General features: G+C 39.9%; 1 protein-coding gene across 2 annotated transcripts in view; it reads right to left on the bottom strand.

Moving 5' to 3' along the window:
* Positions 1–24032, bottom strand: part of BCL2L13 (BCL2 like 13) — a 42138-nt gene that overhangs the window by 6739 nt on the left and 11367 nt on the right. For both annotated transcript variants that reach the window (XM_042837727.1, XM_042837728.1), the window contains exons 3-6: positions 21353–21463; positions 20270–20426; positions 17454–17523; positions 10812–10955 (exon numbers count right to left, since the gene is read on the bottom strand). In XM_042837727.1, the coding sequence (XP_042693661.1) occupies positions 10812–10955; positions 17454–17523; positions 20270–20426; positions 21353–21463 (482 nt within the window). The remainder of the gene's footprint in view (positions 1–10811; positions 10956–17453; positions 17524–20269; positions 20427–21352; positions 21464–24032) is intronic.

The following is a 24032-nucleotide window of genomic DNA, read 5'->3' as shown; positions in this document are numbered from 1 at the left end:
ACCACAGAAGAGGTTTGTCTCAAGATGAAAATTACAAGTGGAAAAATACATTATGTGCAGAACAACCTACAATGGGTGTGATAACACAAACACAGAATCAGTAGCTAGGGGCTGAGAGGAACCCCAGAGTTTGTCTGTGAGGCCAGAAGCAAAGATTCGATTACCCCCTTGCTCCTAACAAAACCATTTGCCAGTTTGAGCATTTTGCCAGTTCTTACAGAACCGTAGCCCTGCCGGTACAAATTCTTTTCACAAGTATCAAGGTTTCCTGCACAGTCACATCATAACATAAAGCACTGGAAAGAAAAAAAAAAAATCCATTATTTTTTCTTCTCCCTGCCCCACTCCACAATCAAAAGGTGTCCCAAAGCACTCCAGGCAGTTGTCCCCCTCTTTTAAACCCTTTCCGACACCCATGAATTTGGGTCTTGATTCTGCTCGTCCTTTACCTATGGCACTGAGACACCTCTTTGGTTATCCACAACTTTTGTGTGGATCCAAGCAGTGATCTGACGAGGAACAGCTCCAAATTAAAAATAAACATACTGTTTATCCTGGCGAGTTGTTTTTAAACCTGATCAGTTTCCAGTTTGGTCTGCCAAGACGCTCCAGTGTGCAACTGAGGGTAGATGGAAGCCAGCAGCTGCTCTTGCTCACACTGATGCCAAAAAATGCTCTATCTATCCCAGTGCCCTGCTTCCAGAGTAGAAGGAAAATGCATTTCAGCCTTGGTAACTCCCAGTCATCACTCAGTTCCTAACACGCAAGGAATTCAGTGCCTACAAGTGAATGGTTTCTAACCTTCCGTGGGCATATCAGCAGAGCTGATAGCAGCGAGGCCAGAAGCAAAGCGCTCTCTCCCTGAGAAGCGTGAGGGGCCGGGCTCTGCCTGCACAGAGCCTCTGGAAGAGGGAAGGATCTCCACACCAACAGAACAAAACAGAACTAAACAGAGCATGCAGGCACAGGAGAGAAAGAGCAAACACTGTTCATCACTTGTACTAACTGAAGAGCAAATGAAGCAGGAATGGACTTCAGGCTAAAGCACTCAAGTGGGACTTGAGAGATCTGGGGAACTCATGGGCAGTAACATTTTAATCTCTCATGGCATGAATTATCACCACATCAATAAACCTTGTGAAAAGGGGTCAGCATACCTCAGAGTGAGCATAGGAGTGAGGTTTCTCTACTCATTCCCCAGCAACACCCTGCCGTTTTACCAAATTCAATGGTCTCACTTCCAGACCCTTCAGTACAACAGTGCCATCCTGTACTACAGCCTGCACTGAGAACATAAAGACTTCACAATGTATCTTGGCAGGGACAGGATCTGAATCTCATCTTCTCGGCCCACGGACTTTTGGAAGATAATTATGCACTAAAAGAAGAAATTGGCAGAACACTAAAGGAACTTATCTTCATAAATTCCTTTAAATTGCTTGGGTACATATATGGATCACCTGGATCAGTGACAGGTTCAGAAACTCTGCAAAGAAATGATACACATAAATCTTCAGGAGGAAGGCTGAAAGTGATCATGTCCTTCACTAAGTAGTTAAAAGGTGGAGGCAAAGTCTCGATTCAGAAGGATATATAAAGCAATAAAGCATTACATTCATAAAGTGGTCAGACACCCCACATACACCAACAAATCCAAAGCAAGTTCTCTTCTATCAGCACTGACTGAAAACTCAAGACTTCGGTACCCTCTCAAAAGTTGTGCTTCACTATGAAACCCATTTTTTTTTCCAAATGCACTGCACACCATTAAACCAAAACAGAGCTCTGTCACTGAAGAAGAAGCAAGCAGCATTGTAATGTAAGGGCAATGAAAGAGAAGACCCAAGAAGTGGGAGTAAATGCAGAGGCTACAGAGCCTGAATGCTGCAGGTGAGAGCCGCAATGAGGTCATTCTTCACGGGGCACCCACAAATGGTTTGGCAAAGATAAACCAATAGCACAGAGTACCATCACAGCAACCATGTGGACCTGCAGCTCCCCCAGACCAAGCAAAATACCTTAGCTCAGCGTGATATGATTGCTGGAAGCAATGCTGACATGTAAGGATGAGGCATTAGTTATTCCTGAGTTGGGGTAATTTTTAAATGCCATATGATTTGCTGAAGCACTTTCAACTGGAGAGATATCATTCACAGAACACAGGTAAAATCTGTGCACGTAACATGGGGTAACATGCTAAACTGCTTTGGAAAGGGTAAGGGAATGAAGAAGGGACAGCAAAGGGGGAACATGGGCATTGAAGCCTTCATTAATTCCTGTAGAAACCACACAACCACCTTGCCTTCATCAGAATGGATGGGCCTAAGAGGCTCATGCTTTACTGGAAAGGACGTGATCAGCAACTGCCTCCCCATAAATCAGAGCCTTATAAAGCCCAGGTGAGCCCTTTCTGCAGCAAGTTGTCGCAGACAACTTCACTTTCATGTCAATGCCTCGGGGACAGAACTCTCTAAGCCTGAAGAAACTGATTGCCCAACAGTGAAAACAAGGTGGAAAGCCAACGTATTGAGCATCAATGTGTAATTCCACTAGTTCACCAAACATTTATGAAGTTTTAATTGGAGTCCAACAGTCCAACATTCTTTAGCATAGATGATTAACGTTTTTTAAGCTGAATTAAGAGTTAATTCAGCAAATTAAGAGGATAAAGCCAGGATTTACTGCTGATTTGGTTGGGGTTTGAATTTTTTTTGTGTGTGTGTGTGTGTGTGTGTGTTGTGTTTTTCTTTTAAAGCAGCAGCAATAAAAACTGAATGACATTCAGGACAGTTCTTTTGATTCATCTGCAGATGTGACCCAGAAGCAAAGCTCCAACAAACAGATTAATTCAGGACAGGATGGAACATTTGGAAGGATTTTTAATAACTTTGGGCCTTATATAAGCCACACTGTTTTGATTTAATGGTTAAAAAAAAAGTACGTATGTCTTTCTTTATCTGCTTCATCTATTGTAAATGAAGGGATCATCTACTGCTCCAGACCAGAAAAATCCAAGTTCTGCTTTTTTAAATGATGGATGGGACACTTGTAAACTCAGAGTGCTTTTCCTCCAGCATTCTTACACAGAAGCCAGAGGACGTCCTTCACTGCACCACGCTGCACCACCACTCCTGATTCCAACTACTGCCACTTGAGGGAAGAGTTGGCACAAGTCATGGTAAGGGGAAGGAGAACCAGACAGTTCCCCTCTTAGCTTGAACATAAGCAGGATGGTCCACATGCGGCAGCCTTGAGGAGAGGATAACCTTAGTTCTGTTGAGAACTGCAGACAGAAATTGAAGCTCCAGAAGCCAATCACTGTATGTGATCTATGGGGATCTAAGCAAGCGTCAGTAATCTGAACTTTGCTGAAAAGCAGTCTCAGCAGTGGATCCAGAACACTACCAACCGCTAACATATAGTCAGAACTTAGGAATTACTTGAAATCATATCTCGGTTTCAATTATGATTTCAAGACAGTAAACAGAAAAATGAAAAAAATCAAGACCTAGAAACTGATGCTCATGACAACAACAGTACTGTTTTTCATAGTCTTCTAATTAGTCTGTTATTAATTTCATACAAACTGATTTACTAAGGTAGTTATTTCTGCTATCCAACAAAAACGATGCATAAGAAAAGAAAATCTTAATTACCTGAGTAATAATTTAAATCTCATTTATGTGAGGCTGTTTCTGGTGGAAACAAATTAAATTCTGATTGTCTCAAAGATAACAACTTTTTTTTTCCCCCTAGAAAAACAGTGTTATGTCTGTAAAGGAGGTGTTGTTAAAGAATGGAAAGAGATACCCATGAATGCACCTAACAGAGCGCTTACTTCACCTTAGGGAAGACTTCAAAAGCCCAGCCTTGTAAGTCCACAAGAGCAAATGCATCTAAAATGACTGTTTCTAATTGCTGCAGAAGCTGCGACTAGAAATCACTAGCTGTGAGGAGATTAGGTGTTTAAGAACTGGAAACCAGAAAGACAAAATTAAGTCCCCTACATTATCACCAACTTGACCAGTATTACACCATTTCCTTCACATCACTTCCCCATAACTTTAAACACAGAGATTTTACTTGTGTTTTAATATTCTGAAAAGCTTGACTGGTCTACAGTTTCAACAGCTGACTGTCTGCACAAGGAATGGTTTGGGTAGGCAAATCATTTGAAGTTAAGCCTCCAAAACAAGGAAAAAGACCCAGAAAAGCTGTAGAGCCAAGCAAGCCAGCAATATACCCCAAATCTTGATTTCATCCAGAACAGGAAAAATTTTGTGCATAGGGGTCAGAGAGGAGTGCCACCTTGTGGGAGAAAAAAAAAAAAAATCTATTCTGCCACTATGGTGCCTTTTCCCTGTTTTCTTTACAACTAGATGGACTGAGAGCAGCCCTGCAGAAAAGGACTTGAATGTTCCAGCGGATGAAAAGCTGGACATGAAGCAGCAGTGTGCACCCACAGCCTGCAAGGCCAACTGTGTTCTGGGCTGCATCAACAGAGAGGTGGCAGCAGAGAGAAGGGAGGGGATTGTCCTCCTCAGCTCTGCCCTGAGAGGTCCCACCTGCAAAACTGCATCCGGGGGCCTCCAGCACAAAAATAAAGATGTGGAGCTGTTGGAGTGGGTCCAGAGGAGGGCCATGAGGATGCTTAGAACAGCTGCCCAGAGAAGGTGTGGTGCCCCATCCCTGGAGGCATTCAAGGCCAGGTTGGGTGGGGCCCTGGGCAGCTGGAGCTGCTGGGTGGCAGCCATGCCCATGGCAGGGGTTGGGACTGGGTGATCTTTCAAGTTCTGTCCAACCCAAGCCATTCTGAGATTCTATGTAAATCCCCAAGAAAACCCCTTGCAGTACAGGAAAAAATGCTGTCAGGAAGTGGAATGTTCCAGAACAGCAATATTTACGATGATAAAAATAATGCAAAACACTCAACATAGCTAGGAAGTTCCTCAGGCTGGAGTATTCACTTTACCTTGTAACATAATTTATCAAAGAGAAACAAGATGAGGCTCAGTGATTTTTTTCCTACACATCAGTGTCACAGCAGCAGTATAAGTAATAGGAAACCATCAGCTGCATTTGTGCTTAAAAATCTAGTGTCTGAAAAACAGGAGGCAATGAATTATGAACTTGCCCACATCCTGGAATCCCAAGAGAGCTCCCTCTGATGAAATAAGCAAATTTCCCACAGTAACAAGTTTCACCAGAGCTGAGAGTATGAGCTCACAAACCTCAGGTCTAAAACGGTTCAAAACTAACAGCGGCATTAAAAGCCCCCGAGACGTTCATTCACCGTAGCATTCATCTTTACGAAACTTAAGGTAGGTGGAGAAAAGAAAAACAGAGCAGAATACACAAACAGAACTGTATCAGACTTAAAACTTTCTATTAAAAGAATGGGGGAAAGGGGGGAAAAAGAAGACAGTCAACTGTTCACCTGAACCAAATAAACCACACTGATATTATAGACACTACTTTCATCCCCTTCAAGGACTGTTTTGGCTAGAACAGCCTGCAGAAATGAATCCTATTACTTTTCCCTGTCCTCCAGCATAACCTCTACTACCTGCAGAGTGCCAATTCCAAAGCAACAGCTCATGAGGTTTTAATCTTAGCTGTGTATGCTGAAGCAAAATCAGTAATTTAGAGACGACTTCTTTAGACAGACTGATTTGAAGCTGCTGAAAGGAAAAAAGACAAGGAGATCTAGTTGCTCAGTCATTTGCCATTTAAGCTCCTTCTCTTTCAGCCACGGTGCCTAAAAAATCTGTTCCTGTACTAAAGAAGTTACACATAAACAAAAGTGTATATTTCATTGCCATTTTCCAAGACAGAAATAAACTATAATTATTTTGAAAGGAAAATTCCTATATAAAACTTCTCTAATTAGATTGCCCTTTTTTGCATCTCTACCATGTTAAATTTTCTCCTTCCTCCAGCGTAGAAGGTCTGTCTGTTTTTGCATTGTCATTCTCAAGGCAGACACCTGGACTGCTGCTCCAGTTGCACAAGCTGCCTGCCTCCTTTCCCTGGGATGACAAGAGCCTCTTTACCCTTGTCCAGACAGTTAACAGACTCCAGCACACAGATCATTCGATCAACAGCAGCAAAGAAAATGTCAAGAACAGCAGAAAATCCCAAATCAAAACACAGGAGAGAAAGAACGGCCCTTCTAAAGATAAGAAACTATTAACACTATGCACACTTCAAGGAAATTTATGGTCTTCAACACATGCAATGGCTAGTCAAACTCAAATTCAGATCTGAACATCCTGAGACGGGAACACTGGGAGGGCAGAGACAATTTCAGCTATTGTCAAAAACACAAATAGCAGCCTCCCATTGAGAGAAGGTTACCAGCTGAGCCTGACCATGCACTCATTTCACATTTCAAACAACTGAAAAGCAGGTAGGCTTGTAACAGGAGAGAGAACCTGAGAAAAAGCACCTAGCTTCCAAGTAATCTTATGCCTTTTCTTCTTTATATACATCCTCAGATATATGAAATCTAGCCACTAAAAATCATAATATACAGAGCTTGAGAAGAAATCAATAATTTGGAAGGAGGGATGGGAAAGGAAGAGGAAAAAAACCTTACCAACTGACTGGCCTTACTGTGCTCTTTTGCAGGAGACCAAAAATCGCTTCTGATGCAGCAGCATTCAGTCCTGGAGAAGTCAGACAGAGGAAAAAGGGAGGGGAAGTAAGAGGAGGGAAAGGGAGGGGATAGGAGGAGATGGGAGGGGAGAATGTGTACACTGCACGTCAGTCTGTTGAGCCCTAACATTGGTCTCTGGAAACAGAAGAATGAAATTACTGCCAAATCAAGCTGGGAATTGGTTTGTGGTGGTTCAAAATGATAAGGAAACTGGATTCTAGGATTCATTTGGGATCAAAACAGCATCAGAAGAAAGAAATGTCTATCCTCACACACAGCTATTCAGTGCACTTGAGATGCCAAACATGCTTTTGCTCCAAAGAGAGATCGTACATAAAGTCAAGCAGAGTAAAATGCTAGTGCTACAGCAAAACCCTTCCCTGCAGCTGGTGTAAAACAGAGAATGTCCAGAAGAAAGCAAGATTACATTGCTTTCCTACGGCCTTCTAAACACAGCTTGCAGCTAGCTGCAAATCTGTGAGACTGTAACCCAGATGGAGTAGTCATTTCAGCTCTTCATTCATCGACATCTATGTGACAGCTGCATCCAAACACAACACGCAGCACACTGAGGACAGGCAGCCCTTTTAGAAGACTTACACAACAGCCAGAATCATAGTATCAGAATATCATACACAATTCGAAGTGAAAATATGCCAGCCATTCTCCTACTAAGCAGTCATTACAACACAGTCCCACTCCTTTAATTTAACAATTAAGGGAATAAAAATTCTAGTGCCTGAAGGAAGAATGAGAAGGGAACACTCACTGCTCAACACGTCTCATCACTACATCTCTACATGACAGAGAAAAAAATAAATAAATCCAAAGGATACTTCTCACCTTAGAGGCTTTACAGTTGGCATCTCAAATTTCCCATTTCTCACAAGCCATGTTGATTTATTGAAATCTATTTCCCAACTATCGATTTTTTCAATCTTTATTCCCTTGAGCTAGCAATTTTGCTTCTCATAACTGTTGTTTATAGTCCTCAGTCAGATGCTTTCCTGGATGTACAACGCTCCTGAGCCCACCAAATAGCTTGAAACCCTGTATGCAGGCAGAATCTCAGGAGCTCTTCAAGCTCTACAGCAGCAGCACAGTGTTATACAGCAAATGGATGATGCAACTCCAGAGTGTTCTGACTCTGCAGAACAGCAGCTTGGAAAGCAGACAGGCTCAGCTAGCCCCTGCTCTTCCCACTGACTACTTTTCTTCTGTCAAAGGTAGGCTTCACTCAAAAAACTGAGGAGGATCCCAAATTACATGGTGCCAAGGGATGCAAGAGAACCTGATCAGATTACAGACATTTTTCAATTCACCATTGAAAAACAGGCTCCCATAAAGCTCTCCTTTGCTCCACATCTACAAAACACTAGGTAGGCTGTTCTAGTATCTTTTCAGTTTCAAGCAAAATACCTGTCATACGTAAGAAATACAGGTTTGAAGTAATGGAAAACCCAAATCTCTTACTGTCGTAACACCATAATTCACCGGAGACTCCTGGGTTTATAAACTGCCTGTATGGCACCAGCAAAGTATAACTGACAGCTTGATCTGGCACACAGCACTCCTGTGGCAGATGCCTCTCTTATGAATTCAAAACACTTGCGTAACAGCTAACAGCCTGCTGTGCAGCTCCCCCCCAGCCCTGCTCAAAAACATGCATCTTCCACTCCCTGCCCTTCGCACGGACGTTCCCAGAATACAATCCCACAGATTCAGAACAAACTGAGAAGAACGTCACCCTATAGAAATGAACATTCTCCTTACAGGAAACAGAAGACAGTAAAACCATACATTCCCTTTCTGCAAGTAAAACTGCAAACAAGGTGGGCCTCAAGCCCCATGCCCACAGCAACTCACAAAGGGTTAGCATGGCTACGTTAATTCAGTTGGAAAGGATTTTCATCACCTTGCCTCTTTCCTCGCCTCTTCTGCTGTTTCAAAAATAGCTCTGGCTTGTTTGCTGCACCGCTTATGTCAGTCTGATTTTATGCCTGAGTGGATGTATACAGACAAGTTTGTAGCCCATTAAACGCAGACTACCCAGATCTGTACATACATGCATAGTCACACAAACACAAAGCACATCCCCCTCCCTCGGAGGCTATGCTGGAAAGCTGCTGCGTTCAGAGGCTTTGTGCTGTATTAAGTATGTTTATAGCAGGCCTCACATGGGGGCTAGAAAACAGATCACTACCTTCCTGAGATAAAAAAAACAAAACAAAACAAAACCACAAAGACAAAATAACACTACTACCCACTCCTCTTCAAGTTGATGTCTTAGTTTCAGCAGGGATGGAACTGTTTTCTTTAGAGTGTCTGGTACAATGCTATATTTTGGTTCTAGGAGGAAAAACGATGTTGATAACAAACTGATGTTTACAGTTGCTGCTAAGCAGTGCTGTAGAGAGCCAAGGCCATTCTCAGCAAAGGACCCAAGTTGTTCAGCTGACTGCAACTGGCCAAAGGGATATTCCACACCATGTGACATCATGCAGAAGCAGTCTTGAAGGGGGTGAGGGTTCATTTCTCTCTCTCTCTCTCTCTCTCTTCTGCTGCTCAGGGGGTTAGCTGGGCATCAGTCAAGGGGTGGTGAGCAATTGCTTGTGCAACACTTGTTATATACATTCATACATATACATGCATATATTTAAACATACATACACACACACATACATATTGTCATAAATGTTAGCATTTTCCTTCACTCCATCCTAGTAGATAGTTTTATCCCAACCCATGAGTTCTACCTTTTTTTTTCCCTGATCCTCTTCCCCACCCTACTGGGAAGGGGAAGGAGTAAGCAAAAGACTGTGGTGCTCAGCCACCTGCCAGCTTAAACCACAACAGTCAAAAGTAAGTGCCTTCCCTGTGAGAAAAAGACTTTGAAATGGAAATGCATTTATCAGTGACTCAAGGTCATTTGGATGCATGCTGTTCAGTTTTTCTGTCCATTAAAGATAAACCCTCCAACCTCCCACCCCACCCCCAAGCGGTTTTGAACACTATTAACCACAATTGCCAAGAAGTGAAAGCTTTTAGGGAGGTACAGACATGCAGAAATTCTGGAACTAACTACTCCTACAGAAAATTTCAGGTAAACTCATGAAATCTGAGGCGCAATTCAAATGAGATTTTTCCTACTAATGCTTTTTAATCACCGGGTTTTCCTGAAGAGCTTTATTTTTTTTAATAAATCAACTTGCATTTTCCTAATCCCAGATTAATTCCACTCAAATTTGGTATCCCTCCCAAGCCCAGTAATCTAAAGCTCAACCTCCTTTAGCAAAGCTCTGCTTTCAAGACACAGCTCAACAGCTGTGAGCTATCTGATGTATTTTAAAATGTAACTTGCTCAGCAGGCCATGACTCTGGAACATTGGTTACCGTGAATCTAAAGATTTCTACAAGGAAATGCAACACAAAGAGATCTTGATTGTTCCTATGTAAAATTCAATCTATGTTAGCTACTTTGTCACTTATTATAAAAATAAATTTGTACCTCTTGGCATTTCTGTACTAAGTGCTCCCCAATTAGTTATCTGCTAAAAACCCTCTGAAATTTAAGAGGAGGAAAAAAGCATAGACCATTTGCAGCAGTCACTGTAGCATGCAGACAAGGTTAAAAAGATGATGCTCTCAGGCACGGTATCTCTTTTGCTAAGAGTATCTGCATGTAAACGCAATTCTGTATATTAACAGGAAAGAGCATTCAAACAAAAGCTCAACCATGTGGCAGTGTATTAGCATCTCGACACGCAGTGTATGGAAACTATGATTTCACTTCTGAGGACATTTTCTGTACCAACAACAATTTAACAAACCAGACATGCAAAGAACTGGAACAAACTGCCTGCGGAAATTGTGACATCCAATCACACAGATCTTTAATGTGAATAGAAGCAACGAATGGGTAAAAGTCAGTTCTGCCTTAGGCTAGAGAGGTGAAATACATTACTGCCTGAGAGACCCCTTTCCAACTGCATGAACAATATGGTTCTAACCTCTTGCCTTTTTTTTTTTTTTTTTTCCCTGAGGCATCCTCTCACAGATTTATTTCCATCAACTCCTTTTAGCTTTCAATGCTAGCACCATGCTTAGAAGTAAGCTTTGAATAAAACATGGAAATTCAACTTTATCTTCTTACCCAACCTCCTTGTTGAATGATATAGTCTGCAGAATAGTCTTCTAGATACGTCACTCCAAAGTTCACAAGTGCACTCAGTGGTTCCTGGCCTCTTCTGGTTAATTCCATCAGAAATTGCTGTAGCAGAACCAGGGGCACCAAGACCTTCAAAAAAACAAGAATTACAAAAAAATTCAAAGAACATTATCAATACTCCTGAGGCAGGTAAAACAGAAGAACTTATGTGACCTACGGAAATGGTCTGAATTTGGAAGTTCAAAGTTATCAGGAGAATATACACGTCATTTTTGTGAAGACAAGATGCAGAAATACAATACAAAACAGTAGGAAAGGAGCACTTAAATCTGATAAAGCAAAACATCACGGTGTAATTTGACAGTTTCACAGAAGAGGACTGCAGTGGCTTCCTGAGTACCATGTTTCCACAACACAAGATTCAAGTAAAAAGAAGCAAGAATAGGTCCAGAACTTCCAACATTGGAAGAGACAAAAAGCAATGTTATTGTTTAAAATGCTATACATCCAAACTGTTTTCAAACGGCAAACTCATACTCATTCTTTCATAGATGCATTGCATTGGACAGTCTTTTTAGAAGTTTACATTTGGTTTTCAGACAGGATGTAACCGAATAACTTGGGCTCAAACAGCTGTAAGACAAATGGAGTTAGATCAAGCTGGCAGACAGACTCTATGATGCTTAACATTGGCAAGCACTGGGTTCTGAATCTGAATCTGAAGGGGGCAATCCCAGCAGCCCCACAGACTGTGCTCTCTGGCCAACAGCAAGTTGAACTTGAGTTAGCAATGTGCCCTGGCAGCTACAAGTCAACCATACCTTGGGGTGCATCAGGCCCAGCACTGCCACCAGGCAAGGGAAGGGTTGTCCTGCTCTGCAGTCTCACCTTGAGCACTGGGTGCAGTCTGGGGTTATGAAAATGGGGAAGGGGCTGCAGAGCAAGATGTGTGAAGAGTGGCTGAGGCCCCTTTGTTTGTTCAGCGCAGAGAGAGGAGCTGAGGGGAGGCCTGATGGCAGCTGCAGCTCCTCACAGGGAGCGGAGGGCAGCGCTGAGCTCTGCTCTGTGTGACAGCGACAGGGCTGAGGGAACGGCATGGGGCTGTCAGGGGAGGGCAGCTGGGGGTCAGGGACAGGGTCTGCAGCACAGGGTGGTGGGCATGGAACGGGCTGCCCAGGGCAGTGGACACAGCCCCAAGTGACAGAGTTCAAGGAGCCTTTGGACACTGCTCTCAGGTACAGGGTTTGGATTTTGTGTGGTGCTGTGTTGGAGCCAGGAGTTGGACCCAACGATCCTTACGGGTCCCTTCAAACTTAGGGTATTCTACAGTTTTATGAACTCCTCACAGCAGAATAAGATTGCAAGCCTAGTTCAAGTGATAAATACACAGCCCTCTCTACACTGAACTCTCTCTTCTATGCCAAATTTACTTTGTACAGAAATCCTTGCCTTTCTTCCTACCCCTTCTTCTCCTTGCAACCTTTTTTTGTGTTTAACAGAACGCACATCCTTAACTCAAATGTGAATTCCTCTAGAAAATGCACTAATTCACCTCCTTAAAATAACATAGTCCTAGATGCTTCCTTCTGAAATTATGTTGTTTGCCTTAACAACATGCAGTTGAACTTTTAAACTCTACATTTATTCTTCATGCGAGTGGCCCTCTGGGCAAAGTTTATGTAGCACTTTGCCAAGTTCGGGAAAAACTGGTATGAACTGAAGCCATTAGCATCCAAAAAAGCTTTATTACCATACAGGAGAAAGTCCTACTAATTTTACTGCATCTAGTTTGTGACAACTGCATTGTACTTCTATTCTCTGTAAACGCTGAAGAGGATCATTAGAACGCTGCAAATCAGAACGTTGTTTTCTGCCCACACAAGGTAGATCCAGGTTAATACGTTTGCTCAGATTGAACTCCAAATGCCCCTTCCTTCTCCAGTCTCCTCTTTCAGCCTGATCTTCTTTTGTGTAAATATCTTCCATTACTATTCCCAGAAATCACACCTTGGGAACCAAAGCTGGAGGAAGAAGCACAAGAAGAGTGGGCACTTGGCTGGATTTGACATTTGTACTAAATCCATGGTGGAGTCACATTCAGATGGATCCAATGGATCCCTAAAAAGAAATAAGGCATTAAAAATGCCTGTAATCTGATAAATTTAAGACATTCCAAATGATTAAAAATAGAGGGAGTCCAATACTACAGAGGACAGGTAATATTATTGTTCTGGGAAAAATAGTTAACGCTTCATTCACTTAACTAGAAATGAGGTGGTACTTGAATTTTAAAAGCTTTGCGGTTTCTTAGCTTTTTTTTTTTTTTTTTTTTTTGAGTTTCTGGTAATTAATCTTGAACCAGAGGCAGAAAAAGCTGCAGGCTTACAGCTATGTGAATAAGCATAAGCCTAAGGAGCAGGTCAAGGTAAGGTAAGCATCAGAGGAAACTTCAGTCTTCTTGGCTTAAAGAAAAGAAAACATGCTGTCAGAACTAGGTAAGCTTTGGATGCATCCACTTAATTCTACAACTGCATGAAGATTTTCATTTCAAAATATTTGGCATTTACTTTAAGCTGAAGGGGAAAGAAACAAAGGCAGAAAAGAAAAAGAGGCTGCTTAGGAAATGAAGAGAGTTCAAACTACTGCTTTCTTCCTTTGCCAACTTAAATATCGAATCTACCCATTCCTCCCAAATTTAGAGTCCTTTGTAGGCCTTTACAGCTAAGGACCAAATTCAAACACTGATATTCAGTTTTGTGCAGACTGACAAACACACAGTTTTTTCTTTCCCACTGAGATTACTGACACTTCTATCTTAGAGATCAGCAGTAGGGCAACCAGGTTTGCAAATTAATCAGGTTCACAGTACTCCCACTAAGGCTAACTGCAGCTTTTTGTACTTAACAGTAGCTATGTGAATAGTGATAAGTTTTAAACCAGACCACAGATAAAATGGACCCAAAGCAATTGCAATTCACTCCACCAGTGCACATAGGAAAGAGTAGTAGGGGCTATTTATACTGTGACTGAAGAAACACAAAGACAAAATCAAGCAGAGCAAACCAGCAAACAGTTGGCAGGAGAAAACTTCTGGGGAATCATTAAAAAAAAAAAAAAAGTTACTATGAGAAGATTTCTGATTGTGTAAATGAACAATTTCTGCCAATTACACTTTTGTAATCCCTCACTACAGTACATGTCTGCAAAACAAAAATTAAATAGTACAATATGCCAAGAAGATTTTGAGGAAGTTGCATCAAAGGTAATTGCCATTTCCATGCATCTTCTGACTATTTCAACAGAAAAATTCACCTTATTGTTTACAAAATTAGTTCTTACTAATTAATGGGAATCAAAGGTTAATAAAACAACGTCAGTAAGATGACTGCTAACCTACCTACTACCTCAGCTGACTCGTCACCCTTCTATCTGATGCACACTAGTGGAATTTTTTTTTTTTTTTTTTTTTTTTTTTGAGTATTTACATACTATTCAATATTAAGCATAGCATCAAAACCTCAACAGTGCAGTGTTTCACTATGAGATTTCAAAATACATTTATTACAGAAACACAAATCCCTCTAAAGTTGGTATGGTAGTAGCTTGGTTTTATTTTAAAGAGAGCCTCATCCTTTTCTTTACAGAATCCATCACTGTATCTGTTATTTCCACATTGCAGTTTCTGAGAAACACATGAAGTATTTTTTTTTCTCCTCCTGAAATTCTATTACTGAGAACCAGTGCTTCAAATTTCTACAGGTAAACTTTGCTTCTGTGGGATGTCAGGGGATGAACAGATTTCCTACGCATATGTTTACCCAGCAATATTTTCTTATTGAGATGAATGCTCACTTTTTAGTGACTGAAAATATTCCTTCACATGACAAGCCCTTGTAAATTAATCGCAACCCTTCAGCAGTTCAGACATACCACTGCTCTCTGGAAAAGGCCCACATTTTTAAATGGTAAAAAAAACAGCTACATCTCAAAGAATCTTCTTTATGTTCTTGAGCAACGAACAGGTTTGGTGAAAATTAGCATGATGAAAAATGACTCCTTCCCAACTGTAAAGGAGGCAGATCAAGCCTTTGTTCACATTCAACTTGCAACTAACCTAACATCACTATTTTAATGCAATACCTACCCAGAAGCACATGCTTACCTTACGCTGTGTCTCACATACACATAACATCAGGTAAGATTAGCAAGGACTGCTTTGGATCTGCCTTGTGCCACAGAGATACTGTGCTGTTAGGGGACTGGTGTGACTCTCTGAGCACATCACAGTCAATACATTAAATAGGAGGAGTTTTTTTTACATAAACACATATAATGAAAGATACCTATACACACACATGCACAAATAAACGCAAGATCTGATAACAAGTGAAATCACAACAGAAAATCAGTTAATTCTAACTTAGGTTCCTCACCAAGTCCAAGTTGCTTCAAGGGGCCATACAATTTTCTTTTCGACAGCAAAGAGTCAGAAATGTAAAGTGAGATTCTCAGTTGTAGGCTACAAAAAGCACAGACATCTTGGTACATCACAGATGTACCACCCAGAAGTCTATCTGTGGGAAAACCCTTCTAGATTTTTAACCCTTTCTCATCTGCCACAACTATTGTGTTTTCAGTTTCTGCTCCAACCAAACAATTAAAGGATATGTAATATCCAGGAGCATGTAACAGGGAATGATGAAAAGTTTTTCTGCATCACTCTTAGCAAATTGACAAAAACAAGTTCAACAGGAGATACACCTTTATGTAAAACCTGAAGAAGTGTTAGGAAACTATCCATAAGTAACTCTTCTAACAGGAGAACTGTGTGTCTTGCTTCCTCTCTCTCATCTTTTTCACTATTAAATACTATCAACTTATTAATTTGTATTTCCCCTCTTAATGCAGTCATGCCAAGGACTATCTTCACTGCTTCCCACACTCTTCTTACAGATATTTTCTTACAGAAAAAATATATCAGTAAATTTTCAAGAGCGGACAAGTCTTCTGGTAGTCAGTTTAAATGCATATTCTTCAGATCTTCACAGACCTAAGGCCAGGCACCACTTCATTTTGCTGCTACACATGCCTGCTAATTAGACCTAACACTACATGTCTATTTCTTGCTACTTTTATTATTTTTTCTAACAGCTTCTTCTTTGGATTGAGAATTAAGTTACATTAAAGTTGGAGGAAAGGTACTTAGATCTTTTCTGTTATAAAACATGGCTCTACTTAAGACAGTAAAGGAATTTAAAAGGAAATGAAACCAAAGAAACATATTCCATCTCCTCAAAACAATATTATTAAAGGAACTGCTAAACATTCCTGAAGCATCAAGCTACCACAGAAACAATATAAACAGATGCTGTACTATTACACAAAATTTCCACTCAGGTTTGCTTGTGGACTGCAACAAATGTTACAGGTAAGTAAAGATGATGATAAAGAAACCTTCTGGCTAATCCTCTCCATCAAAAGCTGACAAAGAACAAAAGCTGTCTTCAAGAACAAGTTGCACAAATGCAACAGCAACACAGGTTGAATCATAAATCTCCACATCAACCCACCCAGGGCTACAGTTGCAAGAAGAGATGCAGTAGGGAAACAAACAAAGCTCTGTCCACTCCCTCCATCAAGTGGAAAGTAAAAGGTACTTATCTTAAAGCACCTCCTTGAGAACCAGATTTCATGGTTACTTTCACTAAAATGTTATGAATCATAACACAACAACCTGAAAGCAAGCCCAGCAATTGTAACTGCCATAGCCATGGGCTTGAACTTGTCAAGCAACATTAACAAACTGCTTTAAAAGTGCCCACACCCTTTCTTAGATGATCAGTTTCTGAAATAAGCAGTGGAATCTAGTTAAGAAAATGAAATTTTAAATCAGATTTCTTGCTCTATTTTAACTCTGAGACTAAGTTTTAACATTCATTTTTCATTAAGTTTGCAAATAGTTATTTCATTATTTTTCTGATGCACACTGAACCTTTCAGAAAATAACTAATTATGAATTGGAATGATTAATGAAAGACGAATTCTACTCATTCTACTTTCAAGCTACCACAAGGCAGTTTGCTTACAGATCTTCACGTTCTAAAGAAAGTAAAAAAGTGTGTCATTTGAGACAACTACTCCTGAAACCAGGTATGCACACACTCTCCTTACATATTATGAACAACTGAAACACTGTGAGGATGCTAGCAATTTTATTTTGAGCCTGAGTTGGAAGCAAAGAGTTGGTAGACAAATATTATGAAAACATTATTGTCTCAGATCGCATTTGAAACTGCTAGAACAATAAGCATATCTTGGGAAATTAATTATTATTTTTTTAATAACTATTGCAAAAAATTATGTCAAGCAACAATTCTAACATTTCATTTTACTGTAATAAAGGAAGATTGACCGAACACTTCAATTAAATCACTTCTGGCTAAATTATCCAAAAACTACATAGTATGTCTACATCCCTTATTAAGAAAATACATGTTATTTCACACTGAAAACAAGTGAGTTCTTTTTAATTTTGGTCCTCTGTAAAGTATAGCTGCCCGCTGCAAGAAACACTGTGGGCATCAAATTGATGCAAGAGATACCAAGTCAAAGCCACTTATTCAGTACCTTGTTCCATCCACTGGCATGTGCGGCTGTCTCTTGTGTGCGCTCTCGATATTCTTGATATGTTACTGGCCTGCAGAAGTTAAACCAACACTGAAAGTTATAAAAGGAAACAAAAGAACAAGAATAAAATAAAATTCTCAGTTTTCTGATAATAAGTTTTTTTTCACATATATTACAGCAAGTAACTTTCAAGAGCTAAAAAATCTCATATTTCACCAGCAGCAGTTGGGCAAGAAGGCATCGCCTTTTTCCAGTTATACGATTTCAAATAACTGGTTAGGTGAGTATTAAAAGAAATCTGATAGTCTACAAATTAAAGGATATTAGATAAGTAGGTTCTCTGACTTGCTACCAACCAACATGCACTTGGCAGCATTAACATTATGTTAGAGTTCAAGTACTTAGCTGCAAGAGATAGCACTTTTGATCGCAAAAATAATCATCGTATTTCAGTAGACATTTCAACAAAGACTTCTCATTTTAAATCTATCACACCTCTAGGTTCTCTGAATTGGGATGATGAAATTACTCTCTCTCCTCCAAGATCAAATAGTACCTTACAGGCAACAACAATGAAGACTTTCTGACAAGTGATAAGAGAAGATGTGCTGCCTCAAAAGCAGTTGTCCTGAAGCCAGACCAAGACAGAAGGCAAGTTCAGACTTCAGTTTAAGGCAGAAAGTGGTATCTGATGTTGGAGAGAAGAAATGCTAACTGCTTAGTGAACTTTAATAACCTTCCAAAATCTAACAGGCTTGCTGTACTATAACACAAAGATATTTGCGTATAGGCACACGAGAGGAAAATATAAAATACTAGCAAAACAAATATTTTGTCAAATAATGCTATAGTAAGAAACACTGGTGAAAGAACAAAATTAAAGTACACTGGAGAAAAGACAATTTGAGCTTGTCATTCTAAGTGCATTCTCTTAACTTTCTTGGTACATTAATCCCTTTAGAATGCAAATCCAAATGAATCACTAGGATGAGAAGAGCAACAACAGCTGCAGGAAGGATATTACTGAGAGTCTAGACAGTACTTCTAGTTCACTTTACAAAAAAATGTGCATGCCACCACATTTTCATAGGCATTTCAGACTTCATATATATATTTACAGAATCATAAATCACTACGGTTGGAAAAGACCTCCAAGATCATCCAGTCCAACTGTCCATCTATCACCAATACTTGTCACTAAACCATGTCCTTCAGTACAACATCTGAATGCACAGTTTTGTTAAGGCAGATAAGTGTCTGCTGTTTCTGGAGGAACATACTAACACATCTTTTGTTGCTTAAAGGAAAACTTGTACCCTGCAAGGCATTTTTTGTTGTTAAGTAATTTTTAGTTTACACAACATTAAACTTACATTTTCATCCTATCAAACCTATATACAGAAACAGACTGCACATGTATTGATTACTGAAAGTTAAATGAAGAGTTTTCCTGCGGATGAGCCAGTGAAAAGAGCCAACTGCCTCCATCTGTCTAGTCAGACGTTACGTGTGACCTCTGATGTTGAATCCAGGGTTGATTTCATCAGTCTTAAATAAAATTGGACATAAAAATCAACAACCATTATAGCTTCTACAAGAAGACAACAACCTAGTTAAGGAATCACAGGCTGAGGTTGGAAGGGACCTTTGAAGGTCATCTGGTCTAAACTCCCTGCTCAAGCTGGGTCTCCTACAACAGGCTGCCCAGGACCATACCCAGACAGCTTTGGAGTTTCTCCAAGGACAGCGACTCCACACACCTCTTCAGAAACCTGACAATTAAAGGTCTTCTCTCGTTCAGAAGGAACAACTTTAAAATTAACAGTATTGCAGAAGTCTGCCATGAAGGGAATTCTTCACAAGGATATGAGATGCCTCTTCAAAGCCTGTATGGCATGCTCAACCCCATCTATGAGACCTGAGTTTTTTGCTAGACACTGATATCCAGGATACATTTCATGAGCAGTGGAGGGAATAATACTAGTAATTCTCAGCTTCCTTTAAGTGAATCCATAAAACAGCCTCAGATAGCTATTTGATAATCCTGTCTCTACAACTTCATTTGTAACTGTCCTAACGTAGCACTCTACAGCTCCAGCTCTCTACAAATACATTCTAGAAGTCATTCTGAACAGTGAGGCATACTTTAAGTGGATCCATTTAAACGAGGCTAGTAATTCTTATTAGAATAACAAGCAACCGCAGCAATTTTACAAGTTTACAAATGACATTAACCAAGATACTAGCATGGCAAGTTCATGTGCTATTTAAACAATAAGATTAAACAGGAAGGACAGCTCCTAATGCCCCAAGGTTAGCTCATGGAGTCACATTTGCATCAGACCCGTGTTCTAAAAGGTTGCCATGAAGCATCCACACACCTTCCCTTCAAGATGACTCTCCCACTCAGACTGGGTCAGACTATGTATTAAGCCTCCAGCTCTGCTCTTAACTACTAGGTAGGGCAAGTTAACATGGCTACAACCCAGTATTCATAAAATTGGCAATGGCAATTGGCAGCTCTCAGCTTCTGGTTTCACCAACTAGTCAAAATACTTCAACTGGTCTCAGAAGCTCAATGATAAAAGCTTGGAAAATTTTCATTATCCAAAAAAAAAAAAAATTTACATTAATCCAAAGAGAGGAGGACAAAGAAGTACACACAGATTAAAACACAAAACAAGAACATAACCAGATAAAGAGATACTGAAAAAGAGAAATGCAATACAGAATGTAGTGTTATCTTTACCATTTCAGTAGCAATCATAACACAAAATCCAAACACCTTCCCTTTGAAAAAACAAATAGAAACTCACTTGCTAAGCAAGCTCTCTAGTGCTTTGTGCAGATGTTCTTTCAATTCCTGGGATACTTTCTCCCCCAAATGAGCCAGGCAATCTTCTATTGAGCTTTCTGGATTGACAGGACTGAACACTGGGGAAGTGTGGCAGTCAAATCCTGTAGTAGTAAAAGCTGAAAGAAAAAATATATAAAATAAAGTAGACACATATAAGAACAGCAGCCTCAGATTTCTCACCCCATCAGTTAAACACAATTCATATGATGGAGAAAGAAATGAAAACTCCATAGACACAGCATGCTTCGAACAAATTTTAGTAAAGCAAGTATGTTCCAAATGCAATCTGGAAGTGATACCTCCAAGTCAGAGATGACTGTAAGCTACATTTCTCCCCTCTACCCTTATCTCACAACTAACCAGCAAATTAGCGAATATTCTCATCTTTATGCTAATTTTTAAGCCAGTCCTGATGGAGCATTGAAAAAGCCTCTTTTCCATGGTAAAATTTGCCCACTTAGGAATTTCTGCAGCAGTACTACAACATGTCTTTTTGAAACAATACTCTGTTAATAAACCTTTTCTTTCTCTGTTTAAAATTTCTCAGAAAGGCCTATGTGGATTAAGATAACCAGATATAGAGTCATTCTAGTTCATACTTCCCATCTGAAATGCAAGGCAGACTGGTTCCAAACTGCCTCTTGCTGGGAGTCCCATAAAAGCCACACCTACTTCTTAAAGCATGTCCCAAAAAATAAACTGTGGAGGTGAGAAATCTGATGGTTGCAGTCCACACTCCCCAGAATTCTGGTTGTTTCAGTATGTTTACACTTCTGTCATGGAGCAGCTTAAGGGCTGTTTACATTTCATTATTTATAGCAGTCTAATGAAAGCAGTGCAATTGTTTGCTTTGGCTAGACTGCACCATTCCACACAGTCACATTTAACTTCATAGGACAATGTGTAGAAATCTTAGCTGGAGAGGGGAGGTGAAGAGATTCAATGCATCCAAGTATCTCTTTAACTAGAGCACTTGTTACAAATTAACCACCATTACACTGCACAGAAATCATCAATTGCGAGGGGGAAATTTGAAGAGCACCTTCCAAGATCTCTTCATCGAGATGTTTTAGCTCCTCCTCGATTTCTATTTTAATCTTTTCCAAAGCCTCTTTCTCTGAAGCGTGTTGTGCCATAAGCTGTTGTTGAGTCCCTAGAAGAAATAAGAGAAATCATTCCAATGCAATCTTTCAAATAAGGTAAATAATGGAACACGATATCGAAATACTAACAGCAAAGGAATTCAAGGTGAAAATTTTATTTCAGAAAGCAGCATGATATGCAATGCCTTAAGTGCATTTAAGTAAGTTTTATTATATGAACCACAAAACACAAAGTTTGACATTTCTGGAAGATAGAAAATGAATATTAAAAACTAAAAAATAATAAAAAAATTAGAAATCCAGACCTGTAAAGCCACAGAGCACGTAACAGCTTTAAAAGCAACCTTATCTTGAATTTAAGACCAAAATCAACCCAAAATGAGCATGAACAAGTCACCATTAAAACTGACTTACTCATTATCAAAGTACAGAACAAAACAGGTGCTCTCAGTCTTAACTTCAGCTCAACATTTATTTTAAATAGTGAAATACAAAGTTTCTACTGATCCCTGCAAAATCTACAAAACCACTCTGCTTTGTCAGTGAAAAGTTCTGACAAGATATCAACTGTACATCAGCTCACTGCTTGTTGGGAACCTCAGGCCACAATTAAATCACTTAGTACAGGGTTCATAAGTAACAGCAGTGACCCCACCATGGTCAGTCAACTGTCAATGCTCATTTCCTAATTACATCATTTAAAGACACGAAATGGCTGCATGTTCCCAAATACCACAAACACATCTTCTGTGTCATTTGTCACAAGAAACTGTTTCAGTCCTACCATTCAGGATTGTATATAATTTTAACCATCTTCATTATTATTTTGTGTATGTATATAAACATAGAGAGGAACTACAATCTGTTTCTAAACAGGCATAAGTATTTTGGAACATTTGAACTGCCTTCTAACTGTCAACTTTTCCAGTATAAGGCAGTACAGCAAGTTGCTGGCTGCTTTCTGGCACAGGTAGTGGTGCAGAGGCTAGTTTAGCTGTTTTCTCTTGGTGTTTTTCATCTTCAGCATTTGTCTTGGCTTATTCCATCAGCTTTCAAACATTTCTTTAAATTCTATTCTGAAAGTACACGAAAACCATTCTAATAATCACTGACTCATTTTCACTATACATCACTGAGCCAATAGCCTACCACTGCAATTTTCTTTCCTCTTTCGATTCCCTAAGATGTCCTATTCAGAGCTAACTGTTGTATCTACATGGACCTAAAAGTGAGCTTTGCATCAACTTACTCCCGAAATACATGAATTGAAATTGATCACGAAACTTTTATTTAAAACCTCACTTTCAGCCATTTAATTCCCAAAGTTTGGGGATAATTTGAGCTAATTATTAGTCCTTGTTAGCCCTTAACACTGTTGCTTTCAACAGTTACCCAAAACACAGTTTCTTAGCTCTCTTACTTCAGTATATTAGAATTCTCCTCTGGGACTAGTGTGATCTAAACAGTAGCTCCTGGCTGATCTTCTGATAATACTGCTTGTGCCCACTCTTTCCTCACTCAAACAGCTTTCCAGCACTTCTTCATTTCTGTTTGGAAAATACTAAACCTGAATGTGGTGCTCTACAAACAACTGCCCCTTTTCTTTGGTTTATTTCTATTTATATATGCTTAAATTTACTGTAAATACTGTATTACCTTCCCATTTTCTCCACAATGGAGACACAGCATCACTGGTTTTCACATCAGCACGTGAAAGCCACAACAACAGTATACACACAGATGTGGAATAAAGTACACCAGGCATATTTCTGCATTTTTAAATGCTCGACAAGTAGCTTGCAAGGTCTCTTACACTTGGAAGCTATGTTAAAAATCCACAGAATCAACTCACCAAATGTACTAATGCTCTTTCTGATAGACAGCTGTGAGACAAATTCTTGCCAACTAACGCGTAGGTCAGTGTAAAACATTTCTTTAAGTGAAGAGCCCAAAGGAACAACAGATAGTCAATAAAATTCTATTTTACTCAACCTCACAATTATGTCACCATCACCACATTCAGAAGAACTTCATTTAATTTCTGAAATCCCTTCTCAAACAGTCTGTTCTGTCACACTGAGCCATAAATTCCAGAGAGGAGCAAACTGTTCCTCCTTCTGGTTAATGAACAGACACTCACTGACACCTTGTCAACCCCTTTACGGCTGACTCTTTAAAAAACCATACCACTGCTTCACAGTCAAGCACAACAAATATGTGCAAGTGCAAACTCTTATTTTAACCTGTGCTTCACCCTGTACACCAAAAGGACGAGGGTATGCAGAAGAGCACTCGTTCTCACGGGACTGATGTGATGATGATCACACATGACAAGCTGTCATACTTTATAAGAAGTCACCCGGAAAATGGAAGGAAGAGAAATTCCACTGCTGCCAGCATACAAAAGAGCTGTTTAGATAATCAGCACTGCAGTCAATGGTTTCCATCTCGTAACACCCACAACTTTGCAGCTGCTGCTGATTCCAATAGCACCTGACTATTCAGTCATGCCAAAAAAAAAAAAAAAAAATCAAAAACCTACCCCTCCTGGATGAGTGACTTTGCACTGGTTGTTATCCTCATTATTGACGGACTTCAGCTTTCTGCATCTCACATATA

The sequence above is a fragment of the Centrocercus urophasianus genome, unplaced genomic scaffold, assembly GCF_019232065.1.
Source record: "Centrocercus urophasianus isolate 14NV4802_14NV808 unplaced genomic scaffold, USGS_Curo_1.0 seq_73, whole genome shotgun sequence".
Classification (NCBI taxonomy): domain Eukaryota; kingdom Metazoa; phylum Chordata; class Aves; order Galliformes; family Phasianidae; genus Centrocercus; species Centrocercus urophasianus.
This window is presented reverse-complemented; position numbering and strand designations above follow the sequence as displayed.